Source organism: Camelus bactrianus, chromosome 8 (genome assembly GCF_048773025.1).
Source record: "Camelus bactrianus isolate YW-2024 breed Bactrian camel chromosome 8, ASM4877302v1, whole genome shotgun sequence".
Taxonomy (NCBI): domain Eukaryota; kingdom Metazoa; phylum Chordata; class Mammalia; order Artiodactyla; family Camelidae; genus Camelus; species Camelus bactrianus.
The window spans coordinates 36087344-36103414 of NC_133546.1; the positions used below are offsets into that span (position 1 = coordinate 36087344).

At 32.8% G+C, this 16071-nt stretch overlaps 1 protein-coding gene across 2 annotated transcripts in view; it reads left to right on the forward strand.

Annotated features, from left to right (window-relative positions):
* TBC1D32 (TBC1 domain family member 32) overlaps positions 1–16071 on the forward strand; it is a 130671-nt gene that overhangs the window by 36416 nt on the left and 78184 nt on the right. For both annotated transcript variants that reach the window (XM_010965489.3, XM_045524458.2), the window contains 5 exons: positions 339–431; positions 2406–2548; positions 4138–4265; positions 10009–10210; positions 10764–10846. In XM_010965489.3, coding sequence (XP_010963791.2) covers positions 339–431; positions 2406–2548; positions 4138–4265; positions 10009–10210; positions 10764–10846 — 649 coding nt within the window. The remainder of the gene's footprint in view (positions 1–338; positions 432–2405; positions 2549–4137; positions 4266–10008; positions 10211–10763; positions 10847–16071) is intronic.

The window sequence follows — 16071 nt, forward strand, 5'->3', positions numbered from 1 at the left end:
ACTGTTTCTCATTGAATAAAGTCAAACAGCCCTGATCAGATTCATAGATGTTCCTAAGGTAGGTTTATCTTAAGTGACTGGTTACTAAAAACCAGTACATGGTAAAAATACATGGTAAAACTACATCTTTACATAGCACCTGTTGCGTCACTTGCCTTACTGTCTTTTAACTATCTCTGATTTGTTCTTCGGGAATCTTCTGTCTTTTATTATAGCCCCCTTCACCCTAATTGTACCACAGTCTCTACGGAAACTAATATAGGAGGATGGAAGCTCTGTTAAGTTTTTCTAAGTTGTACACATGCTAGAATGTAACTTTTTTTCCTTCCTTTTTGAAGATTTGGTAACCCTTATGGATCTGCTGGTTCTGTTTACCCAGCTTATCTATTACTCACCGAGTTGTCCAAAGATGACATCATCTGTACATTTAGGTAATTCTGCTTCTATTATAAATGGAGAAATACTAAAAATATTCTATTTTCTGAATGTTTTGAGTGACCTAGTTTGTTAAAAGAGGTTTCATTAATATGTGGCATTATTCATAAGGAATTAAATTGATCCTAGAAGTAAACCATGAAATTTAATTTTATTCATTGTTGTTTAAGGTGTACCTTTTTATTTAGAACCGGTTTTGCTGAGAATTTTAATGTTTATTAAGATTGAGATGTTCCTAAATGACATTAAAAGAAGTTTGATAGGTACTAATGTATTCTTCACTGCTATTTTTTTTCTTTTATACTTTCCTGGATGTTTTGATTAGCTTGGTTGTTTCAGCTAACATCCAAAACTTAATTTCAGGGTTGTCTTTTATTGAAGAATGAAGCAAAAAGAAAACTTCATGTTTTTTCAATAAAGTACTTTTTAGTCTTACAACTATTGACTGACTTATAAAAGTTTTAAGGACATTAACATTTAAAAGATAATTTTCATTAATATTCAAAGGAAAAAGTTTAAGTTTTCAAAGTAAAATACTTAGTAACAAAACACCCCCCAGATTTATACTCAAGTGTCCTAAACATTAGAAGTTACCGTAGAAATGCTGGTACGAACTTGAGGAATTCAGGTGAATCACAGAAAAAAAGTTATTTGAGCCATACATTAGTGCTGTAATACATCTATCAATTGGTAGGTTTTATCCATGCAATTCTAACAGCCTTTTCTTCCCAACAATTGTTCTCATTATTTTCTCTGCCTTTAAAAGGTATTTACCTTTGTAAAGTACTAGGTTAAGTACCCCTGTTATGTGCTCCTACAACATACTATACTTCCTTTATGAAAAAAATTATTCTTTGTTCCAATTGGTAATGTCTTGGTTTACCATCTCATGGACTGTTTATCCTATTTACTTCTCTATCTATAGTACCTAACAGAGTGTTTACAACAGAGTACTCAAAAGTATCAGAATGTTGGATGAATGAGTGAATAATGGTTAGATACTCATCAGTAATCTCTCATTGCAAACAGAGTTTCTTATTTGGAACTGGTTATAAACAGTCACTGAAATTTGTCCATTTCCTTTTTGTCAAGTATCTACTTAGTGTATTCATGGATTACAGAATATTGTAACATAAATTAAGATCTTTAGTTTTAGTATTGCATCTTACTAGGACAACCTTATATTACTAACTTTTGTTTTCTTAATTCCTTCATGTAAAATGTTATTTTATTTAGTATGTTAAGAGGTCAAAAATCTGAAAATGTTAATTTATGAAACTAAAAATGCCACATTTATTTTAGGGACTGTTCCCAATGTTGTGTTTATTTGTATTTTTGTTTTCCTGTATGTATTTTAAAACAAAGTCTTAAAAATGCTCATTCATTTCATTGGTTTTATGGTAGCATAAGAAGTGTACTAGTCTCCATGAAACTTTCCCCTCTGCCTTCTATTTTGGCTTTAGTTTTGTCTTAATGACTTTAATTTTCTACCAGGCTTAACACCTAAATACACTTTCTTAATAAAAAGAAGAAAAGTGAATTTAATAAGTAAATTGTTTGAGGCAAATTCACAACTTATCTTAGTAGGAGAGGAGAAGTTGTGAATTTACTTCAAACCACATCTTCACTGTCAAGCAGGGCTTTTTTTTTTTTTAATTGAAGTATAGTCATTTTACAATGTTGTGTCAATCAATCAAGCAGTGCTTTAATGTCAAATAGCAAATGATCTTATGCTGTCTTTTGGTATTTATATTTATTGCCATTTACTCTTTATTAACTCTTAAAGATACCTTAAGTTTCAGGTTATAATTTGGTAATACATCATCCTTTGGGCATTGAGTTGTGTGAGTTTTAAACTTTTAGTTATCCTTGATGAGCTTTTTGGAACAGCAATAGCTGATACAGAAACAAAAGATACATTAAGCAATGTCTTCAGTTTTAATTTTTAAAAAATACTTCCTTTTTATCAGAGAATTATTCTCCTGCAAGTATGGTAACTGAAGTTCTGCGTATACTCTGTGATCAAAAAGAATGTGCAATTGAATGCTTATATAACAACACTGTGATTGAGGCGCTTCTTCAGCCTATCCATAACTTAATGAAAGGAACTAAGGTTGGTAATAGAATCTCTTAATTGGGTATTAGTGAATATTCAATGGGACTTTATTTCTAAATTTGATGTTTGAAGTATTATACCATTTTCCATATAAATGTATTTTATGCTGACAAAGATTCGTATTTATTATTAAATCTTAGTTTATACAGTCAGTTATTCTTAGTTATGACAGTGTGGGGGAAAAGTACATATAATATCGTAAATTTTTTCTGGTTAGGCTTAGATCTGATTATAAAGACTGATGTTATTAAGAACCTGTTTGGCAAAAAAAAAAAAAAAGAAGCTATTTGTCTTGCAAATGCAGTAAGTCTTATGAATATTTTGTTGTTTGTTTTAATGGCAACTGTATAGCCTTTGGAAATACTTTCCTGCAGAGCCAGCTCTGTTTTATATGAAGAACTAGTATTTAGAAAAACTTATAAATACCCCAGTTCTAAACATACATATCTCTCTTTACAGTTTGTACAATATATTCCCTTACATTATATAATTTAATCCTCAACAACTGAGGCTGAAAGAAGCACCTTGCTGAGGCACTGAGCCATTGCTACATCATTTGTTCTGGCTGAGTAGTTGAAATATAGAAGTGACTAAGACATGTTCATTGCTTTTTAAGGAGCCTACTCTATTTGCAAAGATAGACTATTAAACAAATAAAATATTGAAAATAAGAAACTGAGTTTAAAAAAATGTGTATGAGAGAAGGAAAGTACTCTAAGCAGAGAAGTTCTTTTAAGAAAGATATTTAGTGTAAAAGTAATACATTAGACATTAAGTTGTCTAATTAGGAATTCTTCAGGTGAGTATACCTGATTCCTCATTAGTTAAGCTAATCCATTGAATTTATGAGAATGTATTGGTTGCAATGTATAGACATTCAAAATTATTGTAGAGAAAATGTGCATGCATGTAGGTATGGGTATGTATGTAGGCCCTAGAAAGAACAGGAGCTTTTTTCTAGATGGGCTCCAATGTGAGCATGACACTTCGGTTTTTAGTATTTGCTTTGTACTAATTTGCTGTATACTGATAAAGATATTTTTAGTACTTTTAAAAATCAAGAGTGAGGAAATATGATTGGTCCAGGCTATGTTTTATTAGATGGCATCATTGGCTATTGTCCATCCCATGAATTAGCTGTCCTTAGTCACACCTACAACTCATGACCCAATGAGGTCTAGGACGGGATGATATCCCTTACAAAGGAAGGTAGTATGTTAGATACCATGTGTAATAAAATTAGATTGGTTATACAGGAATCCAGTGAGTGAGAAGTAAAGGGCAAAGGAGAACTATTGCAGAATTATATACATATAAAACAGTAGCAGCAATTCTCTTGACTGTCCTAATAAACAATAACTGGTTTGGGTAAAAAGTGTGTATGTATTATCCTTATCAGCTGTGCTGGTATGAGAATATAAGCTAATGACACATTTAATTCAGACATATTATTGCACAGCCAAACAATCATTAACTTTCTTTTTTGTTGTGCTAATACAACTTTATTACATTTTATTACATGCCTTTGAATTTAGTCTGTGATATGTTAGCATGTCATAAAATTATATGATATCTTTACTGTACAGGCTGTTCCATATTGCTCTGAAACAGCTTTAATTCATATAGCTGATATCTTGGCAAGAATTGCATCTGTGGAAGAAGGACTTATCTTACTACTTTATGGAGAAAATATGAACTCTTCTGAAGGAAAAAGGTAGGTATTTGTTTTGAATAATTTGTGGAATTTTTTAGCATATTTTCTCAATCTGATTTAAAGTTTCCAAAAAAAAAAATCATGTCGTATGTTAATGACAATCTGGATAACTATTCTAGATATAGTTAGGTTTTATGATCAGCCACTAACATTTTAGATGAGTGGAAAGTTGGAGTAACCAGGATTATGGCCTATATAAAGCGGAGTAGGTCTTGATGTCTGTAACTTCAAAATAAGGAGAGTTTATTCTACATGGGATCTTTTTTGCTCCCTTGGGCTTTACTCTGTGAACTTCTGAAGCCACACATGGTTTACCTTGAAATCACAAAGGAAAAGCTAACTACTTTCCCATTTTCCTTCTCTAACCCTCAGTTCCATCTCCTGGCTTAGCCAATGGGAACATTTTGGTTATGCTTCTAGACTTTCTCTGCACCTTTTTATGATACATCAACCGTCCATGTTCATATTCATTGAACTTTTATTTTCTCTTTACAAAAATGGTATCATATATATTATTCTGCAGTTTTGTGTGTAACTAGGCATCTTCCTAGGTGAATACAGAGTGAAACATTTTAATAGCTCCATAATACCTTTTGATATGGCTTTAGCGTAATTTATTCAAACTTCTCCCCATTGATGGATATCAGGTTGTGTCTAGGATTTTGCCTCCATAAATAACACCACAATAAGTGTTCTTTTATCCTCTTGATGTGATAGATTATATTAATTGACTTTTTGAATATAGAACTAGCCTTGCATACCCAGAATAAATCCTGCTTGCTGTGGTATATAGTTCTTTTTATACGTTGTTAGATTTGATTTGCTAATATTTGTTGAAGATTTTTGTCTGTGTTCATGAGAGTGTTTTTCCTGGGCTGTTCCTCAGTTACCACATGTCTGGCTGCTGCTTTCCACCTTCTGAGTCACAGCTGACATCTTTTGGCTACTCTTTTTTCTTTTCCCTTGTGGGTTTACATCTTGGTCCCTGTTTTTCTGGGGCTCGTCGGGGAGGGTGCTGAGGTAAGCATGTGGTGTGATCTGCTTTCCTGGTCTTCTGTTCCTGCTTAGTAGCTGTGCTGTCTTCCTAAATCTCTGTCAGCGCAGTAGTTAGCTGTTCCTTTCTATTCCTTGAGTTCTCCTCTTTGGGATCAGCTTTCCATGTTGCTAGTTCTGTCCATATTTAAGACAAAATGGATGTAGATAAGGGTTCTGACACTTTTTTTTTATATGTTTGAGAGGTTCTAGCTAGACCTTTCCTGAATAGGATTTTGTTTGGCAGCTCTGTGTGGACCAGTGTGGTGAGTTGATTGGCAGATTTTCTCTGAGACTGAGTGTATTGCTGGGGGTTTTCTATCATACAGGGGGCATTCCTGATACCAGAGTAAAGACTGTCTTCCACAGTGGCTGCACCAATTTACATTTCCACTAACAGTGTTGGAGAGTCCCTTTTTTCCACATCCTTGCTAACGTTTGCTACTTGTGTTCTTTTGGATGATAGTGATTCTGACAGTTCTGAGGCGAAACCTCATTGTGGTTTTGATTTGCATTTCCCTTCTGATTAGCAACACTGAGCATCTTTTTATGAGCCAGTTGGCCATCTGCATTTCCTCTTTGGAAAGTTCTTCAGCCCAGTTTTTAAATTGGGCTGTTTGCTTTTTTGATGTTATATGAGCTGTTCATATAAGTTGGATATTAACGCCCTATTGGTTATATTACTTGCCAATATCTTCTTCCCTTTAGTAGGTTGTCATCATTTTGTTGATGGTTTCCTTTGCTATGCAAAAAACTTTTAAGTTTAATAGGTCCCATTTGTTTATTTTTCCTTTTATTTCCTTTACTTTAGGAGATGGATCCAAAAAATATTGCTGCCGTTTATGTCAGTGTTCTCTAGCATCCTATTCTTGTTTCATGAGTATAAGTCCTTTTTACCTCAATGAAGTTTTCATGTCATTTTTTTCTTTTCAAATAGACTTTTGTATTTGTTCTCTTGATCTCTGATTTTTAAAATTAGATTTCTTCGAATATATTAAACATTGTAAAAAGCTGCTTGAAAGTCATGCAGGAAAGTGGGACTTGTCACTTATGGCCTTTGCTATAGAGGGACTTGCCATGGGATTGTTGGGGAACCTCAGTGTCAGTATCTTTTAGTCTTATTCTGATCAGATTCCATAGAGGAGACTCTTCTTAGTTAGCTTCCTGAAGAGTATAAGCCTAGTGGGAGAAGACCACTGAGTGGAAAAAGTGATGAGTCTCAAGCTTTAGTAAATAAACTGATTTAATCCTGTGGTGCCTGCTATCATTTTTAATCTCTGCCTATCTTCCAAGAGTACACTGGGGTGGCTACGTGGAATGTGGAAAGGAATCTGGAGGTCAAAGTCCTTAAACTGACTTCCAGGTGTCTCTTTCTATTTCCAGATATTTTTTTGTGCCACCAATTTGAGTTTTTTGAGAGGTTCTGTGAACTACTCTTGATTCTGTTTTCCATACTGTGGCTGATCATTCAGTTTTTCCAGGTCCTGAAATAATCGGTTTTTTTTTTCCCTAGGTTCCAAAACTGTTACTATCATATCCTTTTTTTTCTCCTTGTCCTTGATGCCTCCAAGAGCCTTCTGATAATTTTGTTTACTTTTTTGTTTTAATACTTCAGGAGAGAGCAGATGTGAATGTATGTGTTCAATCTGACATATTTAACCTGGAAATCTTTTTTTCTCGTATAACATTTCCTTTAAAATTAGGAATTTTGTCATGAGTTCTAGGGTTTCCTTTTATTGTCCATCACTTCTTTATTTTTTTTTGCTATTTAGACATCATTTAATTGTTTGCAGTCCAGTTTTTCCCAATCATTATCCTTATGATTTCTAGGTTTCTTTTTCCTTTTTTAAAGAGTTTCCCTCACATTGCAGTTAAATAGCTAAGACGTAAAATATTAGAATATCTTCTGAATCCTCATTGTGCAATGGTTAAGAGTTTGACTATATTATACACATTGTAACTGACTGTACTTCAAATAAATAAATAAATACATAAATAAATGTTAAAGTAAAAAAGAGTTTATGAGTATATTAGTGAATGACTAGAAACATCACAAATGTCCAATACCAGAGGCTGATTAAATTATGTTTATACAAAGAATAAATTATGTTTATACTTAGAAGCTGTAAAGAGAGAATGAGGAGTTTTTTTATGTACTGCTGCAGAGTTATCATTAGGATATATGAAGTGACAAACCAAAACGGAAGACTGTTTATAGAATGCTACCTTTGGTATAATAGAAAGGAATATGAATAAATAAAATCATCTTTTTTCTTCCAAAAGGGAATGATAAAAGGATAAACTGAAAAGTAGTAGTTTTAGAGGAAGGGAAAAAATAACATGGGTGGGCAGGTATAGTTAGAACATAACTGGGACTCTTCCTTGATTGTATTTAGGTTTGACTTTGGAACCATATATCTGTTTATATACTAAATGTTAAAGTTAAAAAGTCAAATTTAAAAAAATTCAAACAAAGGGAAATAAGTGAACTTAACTGCCAATCAAGTTAGTGACATACTCATCTAGAGAAAAGAAGCACTTAAGTTATCTAGTTTGATTAAATGTTTCTAGTGGAATATATTCTAAGGTCAAAAAAAAAAATCCTCAAAGTAATCTTAAACTGCATTCAGTAATTGAAACTATGTCTAAGATAAAGCAAATAAGTAATTGTCATCATAAGGTACTGAGAATTCAACATAATAGAACATAAATGAGAGTATAAAATTAAAGAAGTTGAATTTTTAAGTTCATAATAGAAATATAAGTATGAACTTATTTTTCTTGAATTACACATTACTTAGCACTACCATTGAAAAGCCCTGGAAGTAATGACAACTCCTTAGCAATGAGCTGGCACCAAATTGTGGTCTGTAAATATCTTTTTGCTCAAAGAAGAGACAGAGGGCCTTGAAGAAATAGCTGTTTCTTGGTTGGGCCAGGAAATGTGCAAGGTGATTCTGGAATATCTCACCATTCTAGATAGTAAGGAAATCATCTATGAGACTAATGGGCTAGTGTCAAAAGTATCTGCAAGCGACCAGAAGGGACCTCCTACTGGTTTAAGATGGGCAGTTTAAGAATTAAAGTAATGACTGCAGTGGATTGAAATATATAAAGTATATAAAAATACATGGGTTTTAAAAGAAACTAAAATAAAGACCTTGTCAGTTACCCATTGAGATTGTAGGGGGCCAACCTCTTACTTGCAAATTGATAAAGACTCAAGCATTTTTTCCAGCCTTTCCTGTGTACACTACTTTAAGTTACTGAAGTATAAGTTCTTAGAAGAAATTTACCTAATAAGTGAAAAATAAGAAAATCACCATTTGGTAATCCCAAATGAAATAGTAGATTTAGGAAATCATCATGAATTGATGCCAAAACCATTAGGTGAAAGGCTAGGGGAGGGCTTCCTACTAGAGAATTTAGCCTTATACTATCAGATCAATTAATTTTTGGTACCACTAAAATTGAGACAACCAGATATGTGCCTCATAATATGATGCAATAGGTACACAGCAGGAAATACTTATAAAGTTATTTTGCCAGGAAAAAAGTAAGAGATTGAGCTTAATTAGATCCATTGTCTTAGATTTATCACTTCATAGGAAATACGGGGAACTAGAGGAATACATTAAATGATACTGTGGTCATTTATCATGAAGCAGTTATTTAAATAAAACATGGACAAGAGAAATAACTGTTTCTCCAACAAATCAATGGCATGGAGGAAGAAACAGCGGGCCTAATGATCATAACCTAGTGCACTCTATGGAACTTGTTTGAATTCTGATTTGAACAAACATGTTGTAAAAAACAACTTTAAGGCAATCAGGAGAATTTTGACATGGGCTATCAGATGATGTTAAACAACAGTTTTGTTAGGTGGAGTATTGGCATGTAACATAGGAACCTTTTATCAAAGTTGTACACTGGGTTGCACACTTTTTTTAATTGTTGAAGATGGATGACAGATGCATGGAGAGTAAGTTCTCTATCCTATGTACTGCCTACTGTTTTTTGCTTTGTTTTTAAAGCCGGAAAAACTAATTAGAAATATATTGTTCTGGATCAGATAGCCTGGGGTTTGAGTCCTGGCTTCACCTCTTACTAGCTATGTGGTATATAGCTCAAGTTAACGCCTTATGTGTAAAAACTGAAGAATAGTATAACTATTTCATAGGATTCCTGTAAGGATTAAATAAGTTAATACATCTAAAATACATAGAGCAATGCCTGGCACATTATAAACTCTTACTATATTCCTTCTTATCTACCATAAGGTATCTGTCATATCCACTGCTACGAAAATGTCCCAGCCTTTGAGATAGGAGAACTGAGTTGTTACACATTCCCTGTTCCATTAACAAGTGCTGAGAATGGAGAACTCAGGATGATGTTTTCATTATAGAATCAGTGAAGTTACATGTGGCCCTTCACCTATGGCATCCATAACCTTTTAAGTGTATTGTTTTGTTTTGTTTTTCTTTTCTGTCGATATATTCTTTCCATTCTTCTACTGAAACTGTTCTCATTGTTGGACATCTGCACAGGAGTGGGAACAGGAATACTGACATGTCAGAAGAGCTATAGGAAGACTAAAAGGTAGCCAAGCAAATGAGGAGTTTGTGACAAGGCTAGCCTTTTTGGTAGTGCTCTATTAAGTAATGATTTATATAACCTTGGAATTGCTTTAGCTATCATTTTTTAGTCTTACAGGTGCTCATGTAATTGCCCAGTTTTCGAAAAAACTTCTTGATGAAGATATTTCTATTTTCTCTGGATCGGAAATGTTTCCTGTGGTTAAAGGAGCTTTTACTTCTGTTTGTCGTCAAATATATGGTACATGTGAAGGCTTGCAAGTGTTAGTTCCGTATAGTTTGCATGAATCTATAGTGAAGGCATGGAAGAAGGTAAGTATTTTCAAGCTTCTTTTTTCTTCCTGGGAAATCTTTTTTTCAAATACGGTTATTATTGTAGTATCATACTGCAGTTAAAATAATTTACTGGAACAAATATGACCTCTTTGGCACCACAGTACTCCAGGGACATAATGCTTTCTTATTTAGCAAAGCATGACTTTACTGCATCCCCTCCCTGTAGGACAAAACTCTATGACCTAACTGGGCACTACTTCTTGTAGGAGAAGCTTTAGATAAATTGTCTTTGCATAGACTGACTCTTTTGAGTTCATTTCTGAGCAATTTTTACGCATAGCTGGATTTTCGTTATGGACCCTAGAGATCATAATGTAGCAATAGTCAAATACAGTCAGTGAACTGTCTTTTCCCCCCATTTATATGCTTTATTTATGAAATAATTTACATGCTATTTAAGAACCAAATAACTTAAATTTTGCAGGTAATTTAATTTTAGTTACATTAAGGATCAAATATAAAAATGTGGTATCGGAGCTTATGAGTAATGCTATCAGTAAAAAAAAAATGTTAATTTGTTATATTTTAGACAAGTTTGCTATCAGAAAGAATTCCTACTCCAGTAGAGGGTTCTGATTCTATTTCTTCAGTAAGCCAGGAATCCCAAAACATGTAAGTACAATGACTTAAGCTAATCTGTTTTTTTACATTTGCTGAAATAATTTTAAGATGAAAATGTAATAGAATATTTTGGCAAAAACATTTTCTGGAAGCTAAATGTATACATATAGGATGAAGGAAAATTACATCTAGGAGGAACTTTAGAAATCCTATATTCTTGTGTCTTTTAAAGGAAAAGCATAGCAATATTTATTATACTGCAACCTTTATTTTGGGTTAGGAAAATATAATGTGACATGAAGTGTTTCCAGAAAAATTGGAGAATTACCAAATACTAAACTGAGAAATCTAACTAGAGAATTTAGTAGAAGTGGAATGTTTTCAAATGTCAATGAAGTCAATGTGTGGGAGTGCATTTTAATTAGACTTTGGCATTGGAGAATTATTTAAATCAGTATTTATACTAATTTTTAATTAGATGTTTCCATTTTTTTTACACTAATGTTATCATATCAATAGGATATGAAGTCAGATTAATAGGGAATACATATATATATATATATATTTAAATTAAGATCTGGTGCCATGCTCCTGGAGTCTCTTAATTGAGTGCTGGCATAATCTACAAAGATAATAATTAGAACTTTAAGTGATAGTTAAGAGGAATTCAAAAATTAACATTTTTTTTTAGGTAGGCAAAAAGATAGGCATAGTTTAACTTAAAAAAAAGCCAGTCAAACAAACAAAGCCTTTTGCATTTCCTTAATGGTGTAATGATTCAACAAGGAGTTAATTTTCTAAAACTCAGCTATAGCTTTTTTTTCTGATATAGTTGTCAAACTTGAATCAACTTCCTTTTTTTTTTTTTTTCCTTTGCATGAGAGGGTGAGTAAAAACATTGCTGCAATTCATTTTTGAGTTAGTTTTTCAGTATGGTTTCTTTGATCTGTAATTTATCATTTTTCATTTTCATTCATTTTCTATTCATTCATTCAGCTGTCTATTGGACCAACTGTTTTGCCAAGTTCTGAGGATACCTATATTCTTTAGAGAACTTACTGTGTAGTGTCAAATACAAATAAGTAAATGCAATGTGGCAACATAGTATGCTAAATTTGTGATAAGAGTCATGTAGGATACTTTGGGCACTAACTTGTGAGGGAAATCTTTCCATAAGAAGTTGTCATTAAACTAAGTTAAAATGAATACATGGATATTAACTGTCTATAAAGGGGAGAACATTATTTTGCGCAGAAGAAATAGTGTGGTCAGTATGCTACAAGTGAGAGGGAACATGATTAATGTATTTAACACATTTTACTGTCAGTAATATTTTTAGATTCTGATGTTTGAGTGTGAGGAACTAATTATGTCACTCCTTCCCTCCTGTGTTGTGAACCAATTAATAGAGATAAATCAAGCAAATCAAAACGCTAAATAACATAGGCTTTGTAAGATCAGAAGAATTAGATTAACCCTTCTGTCACAATTATAGTGGACAGCCATAGGCTTCCCTCACCCTCACTTAATCACTTAACTGTCTAGTGATCAGATTGTGTGTTTCCTACAGGTACGTGGATCCCAAAGAAGTGGTGGACTGTAGAGAGGCATTGCCTAGCCAAACATAGTTAGGTCATCTTACAAACCTGAGTCCCTTCCTTTAATGGGGAGGAGTGAATGATTAAGTAGAGAGAGGCAAGCAGTGTTTGTTAAACTGGGGAATGTGCTCCATGTGTAAACTTGATGTAGGGGAAAAGGAGGTTCCCTCAACATCTTACATTAATGTCTTAGAAACAAAAGTTTAATAATTTTGATAAAATAGAACTGTTTTCATTTTTGTCATCAAAATCAGATTACCTCATAGAGTTGAGTATCTTTTGCATTACTTAAAAAGTTGGTATGAGATGGGCATTATTCCTTGATAGTTTGGTAAAACATGAGTATAAAACCATTTGGGCCAGTTAACTAGACTAATCATGTTGCCAGCACAGAGCAGATGCTTGATAGCTTGGTTGAATTAGTTAATGAATGAATAACCCTTCTCCTACCACAAATGCTAGTTTCTTTTTCTTTTCTTTTTCTTTTTTTTGTAACAAGCACTAGAGGAATTTATAAATGGCTGAATATAATAATCAACAGCAAACAACTTTCATAAGTACAGACAATAATCAATTGGAAGATATAATAGAAGAAAAGATCACATTTACAATAGCAAAACAATTTTATAGAAATAAATTTAATGAGAAATATCCAAAATCTGTACAAACAAGGATAGAAAACTTTTCCTTAAATAGGAAGATTCAATATTGTAAAGATGTCACCTCTTACTAATTTAAGTAACAAACTTAATTCTATACAATAAATACAGTAAGACTGTTATTTCGTTGTTCATTTGCTTTTTGAACTGGAAAGGTTGATTTATATGGAAAATAGGAAAAAATACTCAAGAAAATTCTCCGCAAAGAAAAGTAACAAGTTACAATCCCTTTCATATTTTAAAATATAGACTTATAGTAATTGCATTAATAATAGTGCATGAATAGACATGCAGATAAATGGACTAAACAAGAAAGTATGTCATGAGTTGCAGACAAAATATTTTCCCGTGACTTACCATTTGTATCTTTTACTTTGTTTATAATATTTTAATGACAAGGTAGTTTTATTTTAATTTTACATGGTCAAATTAGTCTCTTTTCATTTAAAATTTCTGAGTTTTGGATTAACCCTAGAAATGTCTTCCCAACCTTGAAATTTCACACACATACACATACACAGCTGTGTATATACATGTATAATATTTCTATAGTATACTTATATTTCTATTTTTCTATTTAAATATTTGAAACATTTGGAATTTGGGGGTAAGTAATGACATAAGAGTTCAAAAATAATTTTATTTTCCAAATTACTATCCAATTGTCCCATTTATTAAATGCTTAATCCCTTTCCCACTGATTTGCTATGCCATTCTTGCCATGCGCTAGTATCCAACATATATTTGGGTCTACTTACAAGATCCTAGTTTCTTAATAGTAACACTGACAATAAGACTTGAGATGTCAAAGTAAAATTAAGGGTAAGTTGCCAAAGTCCATGTTCTTGAGCCTCTGACAGACTAGTATTAGGCAGTTTGATTTTATATTTTCTGACAGCATATGTTGGAGATTTCCTCTCCATCTTCTCATTTATTGGTGCTTACAATTTTATAAAGAAGATAGAAACTGCTGTGTAGTCATCATAGGTGATGGTGATGTTTTTAAATCTAGATGTTGAAATACAACCCCAAATGAGATTTCTTCAAGGCTACTTTGATGTCAGTGATTGGGATGACTGCAGACTACTTAGAGACCATCCTTAGGGTGACTGTAGAGAAGAATGTAATCACAAAACAACCAAAGATGCCAAGCCTGCCCCAACCGTTACCAAGGAGCCTTTGATAAAACTAGAGGCTGAAGTAGCAGGGGATCTGTGATCTGAAACAACAGCCTGTGATTCCCAAAGAAAGAAACACCTAAAACTTAATTTCCACAAGAGTATCTAACCCTCTATAATATCTAACTACTCAAAAAATGGAATCCTCATGAGCTAACAAAGCCATGTGATCTTTGCCTTGGAGGGTCCTCTAAGAACAATTAAAAAAAAAAATAGAGAATGGCTTACATCTTCCTTCTGTTTTGAAACATTGAGTATCTTCACTAATTTGAAGGGAGAATTAAATGCTGAGGTAGTATTGGAAAAGATAAACTAAAACATTGTATCACATAATTCTGAAAAAGTTAACCTGCAGGTTTTTTTTTGCCTGTGTTTTTATTCGTGGGAATTCAGGGTAGACTTTTTAAGAACACAGTTTCTTTAATGGCTAATGATTCATTCATGTTTTATTTCTGCTTGAGTGACTTTTGACTGTTTTGTGAAAAATAGCACTACATTTTTTTATCTGAATATTTACTTTTTTGGTTTTAATTTGTTCAAAGTTTTCTTGTGTTGTTAATTTCTTTAACTGTGGTTATTTTTGATTCTTAGTATTTTTTGGCTCCCCTCCCACACTTGGCCAATTTATTGCATTAGTTTATGCAAAGACCAGGTTTTGGTTTTGCTAATGTTCTGTTTCCCTCTCTCCCCATCTCCCTTCCTTTTCTCTCCTCTCCCCATCTCCCTTCCTTTTCTCTCCTCTCCTTCCCTTACTTCAGTAGTACAGGCAAGTAAATAAAAAGATAATTGAGAATGGATATTAAAACAAACAATTACATCATTTATTCTAATTGTAATACATTTTGATATGTAGCACTTTCACTATTAAGCGCTTATAAATATTAAGAACTTTCTATCTTGATTTTACTCTTTAAATTCATGAAATGTTTGGAATACATTTAAGTTTCCAAAGAGTTGTTTTTTAACTACTATACTTTATATTGTTTTCTAATTCATTTATATTGTTTTCAGAAAACATGGATTGCATCGTATGTATTCTTTTAGGCTGGTTAAGATCTTGTGATGTAGTACAGGGTCAATTAAAACAAATCTGTCCTTGCGTGAAAAGGCTATTTTATGTTCTTGATTGGAAGTAGGTATTTAAAATTTTCAATATTTTTTCTGCTTGATGTATAATCATTCACTATAAAAGTTGATTTGTAAATTGTTCTTTGTTCTAGAGTTTTGTTTTACATGCTTACATTTTATGCTATTAGGAACATAAAAGTTCACTGTTTCTTGGTTACATTTTTATTTTATTATATAGTTTCCCATTACTGTGTTACCTTAAGTTTTATATTGTATGTTATTGATATTGTTACTTTGCTTTAATTAGTTTGCAAGTATATTTGTTTGCAGATAACTCAGCAAGACTTTCTTTTTCTCATAAAACAAGAAGTCTCTTGGAATTCACCCAGGCATTGGCTTATAGATGCTGTTTCAGACCAAGCCTCCTTTTTTCTTGTTCGTCATTAATGTCTGCTTTTTGCCCTCAGGGTTGCACAGTGGCCAATCTCTAGACCTCACAGCTGCTTTCTAAGAGGAAAAAGGTTGTAGAATCAAATGGTTTCTTTTCATGATGCATTGTCTTTTATTTAGGACAGAAATCTCTTGTCATTAGATTCTTTTGTGAACATCTTACTAGATATGCCATATGGCCATCTCTTGCTGCATGAGAGTTGGTGAAAAAGGAGTTTAGATGGAGATTGGTTCAGACAATCTATACTGTCTGTTAATGCAGAGTTTTTTTTTCATCCTTTTATTTTCTGCCATTCAGAGTAGTAAATTGTGAACTTTTATCC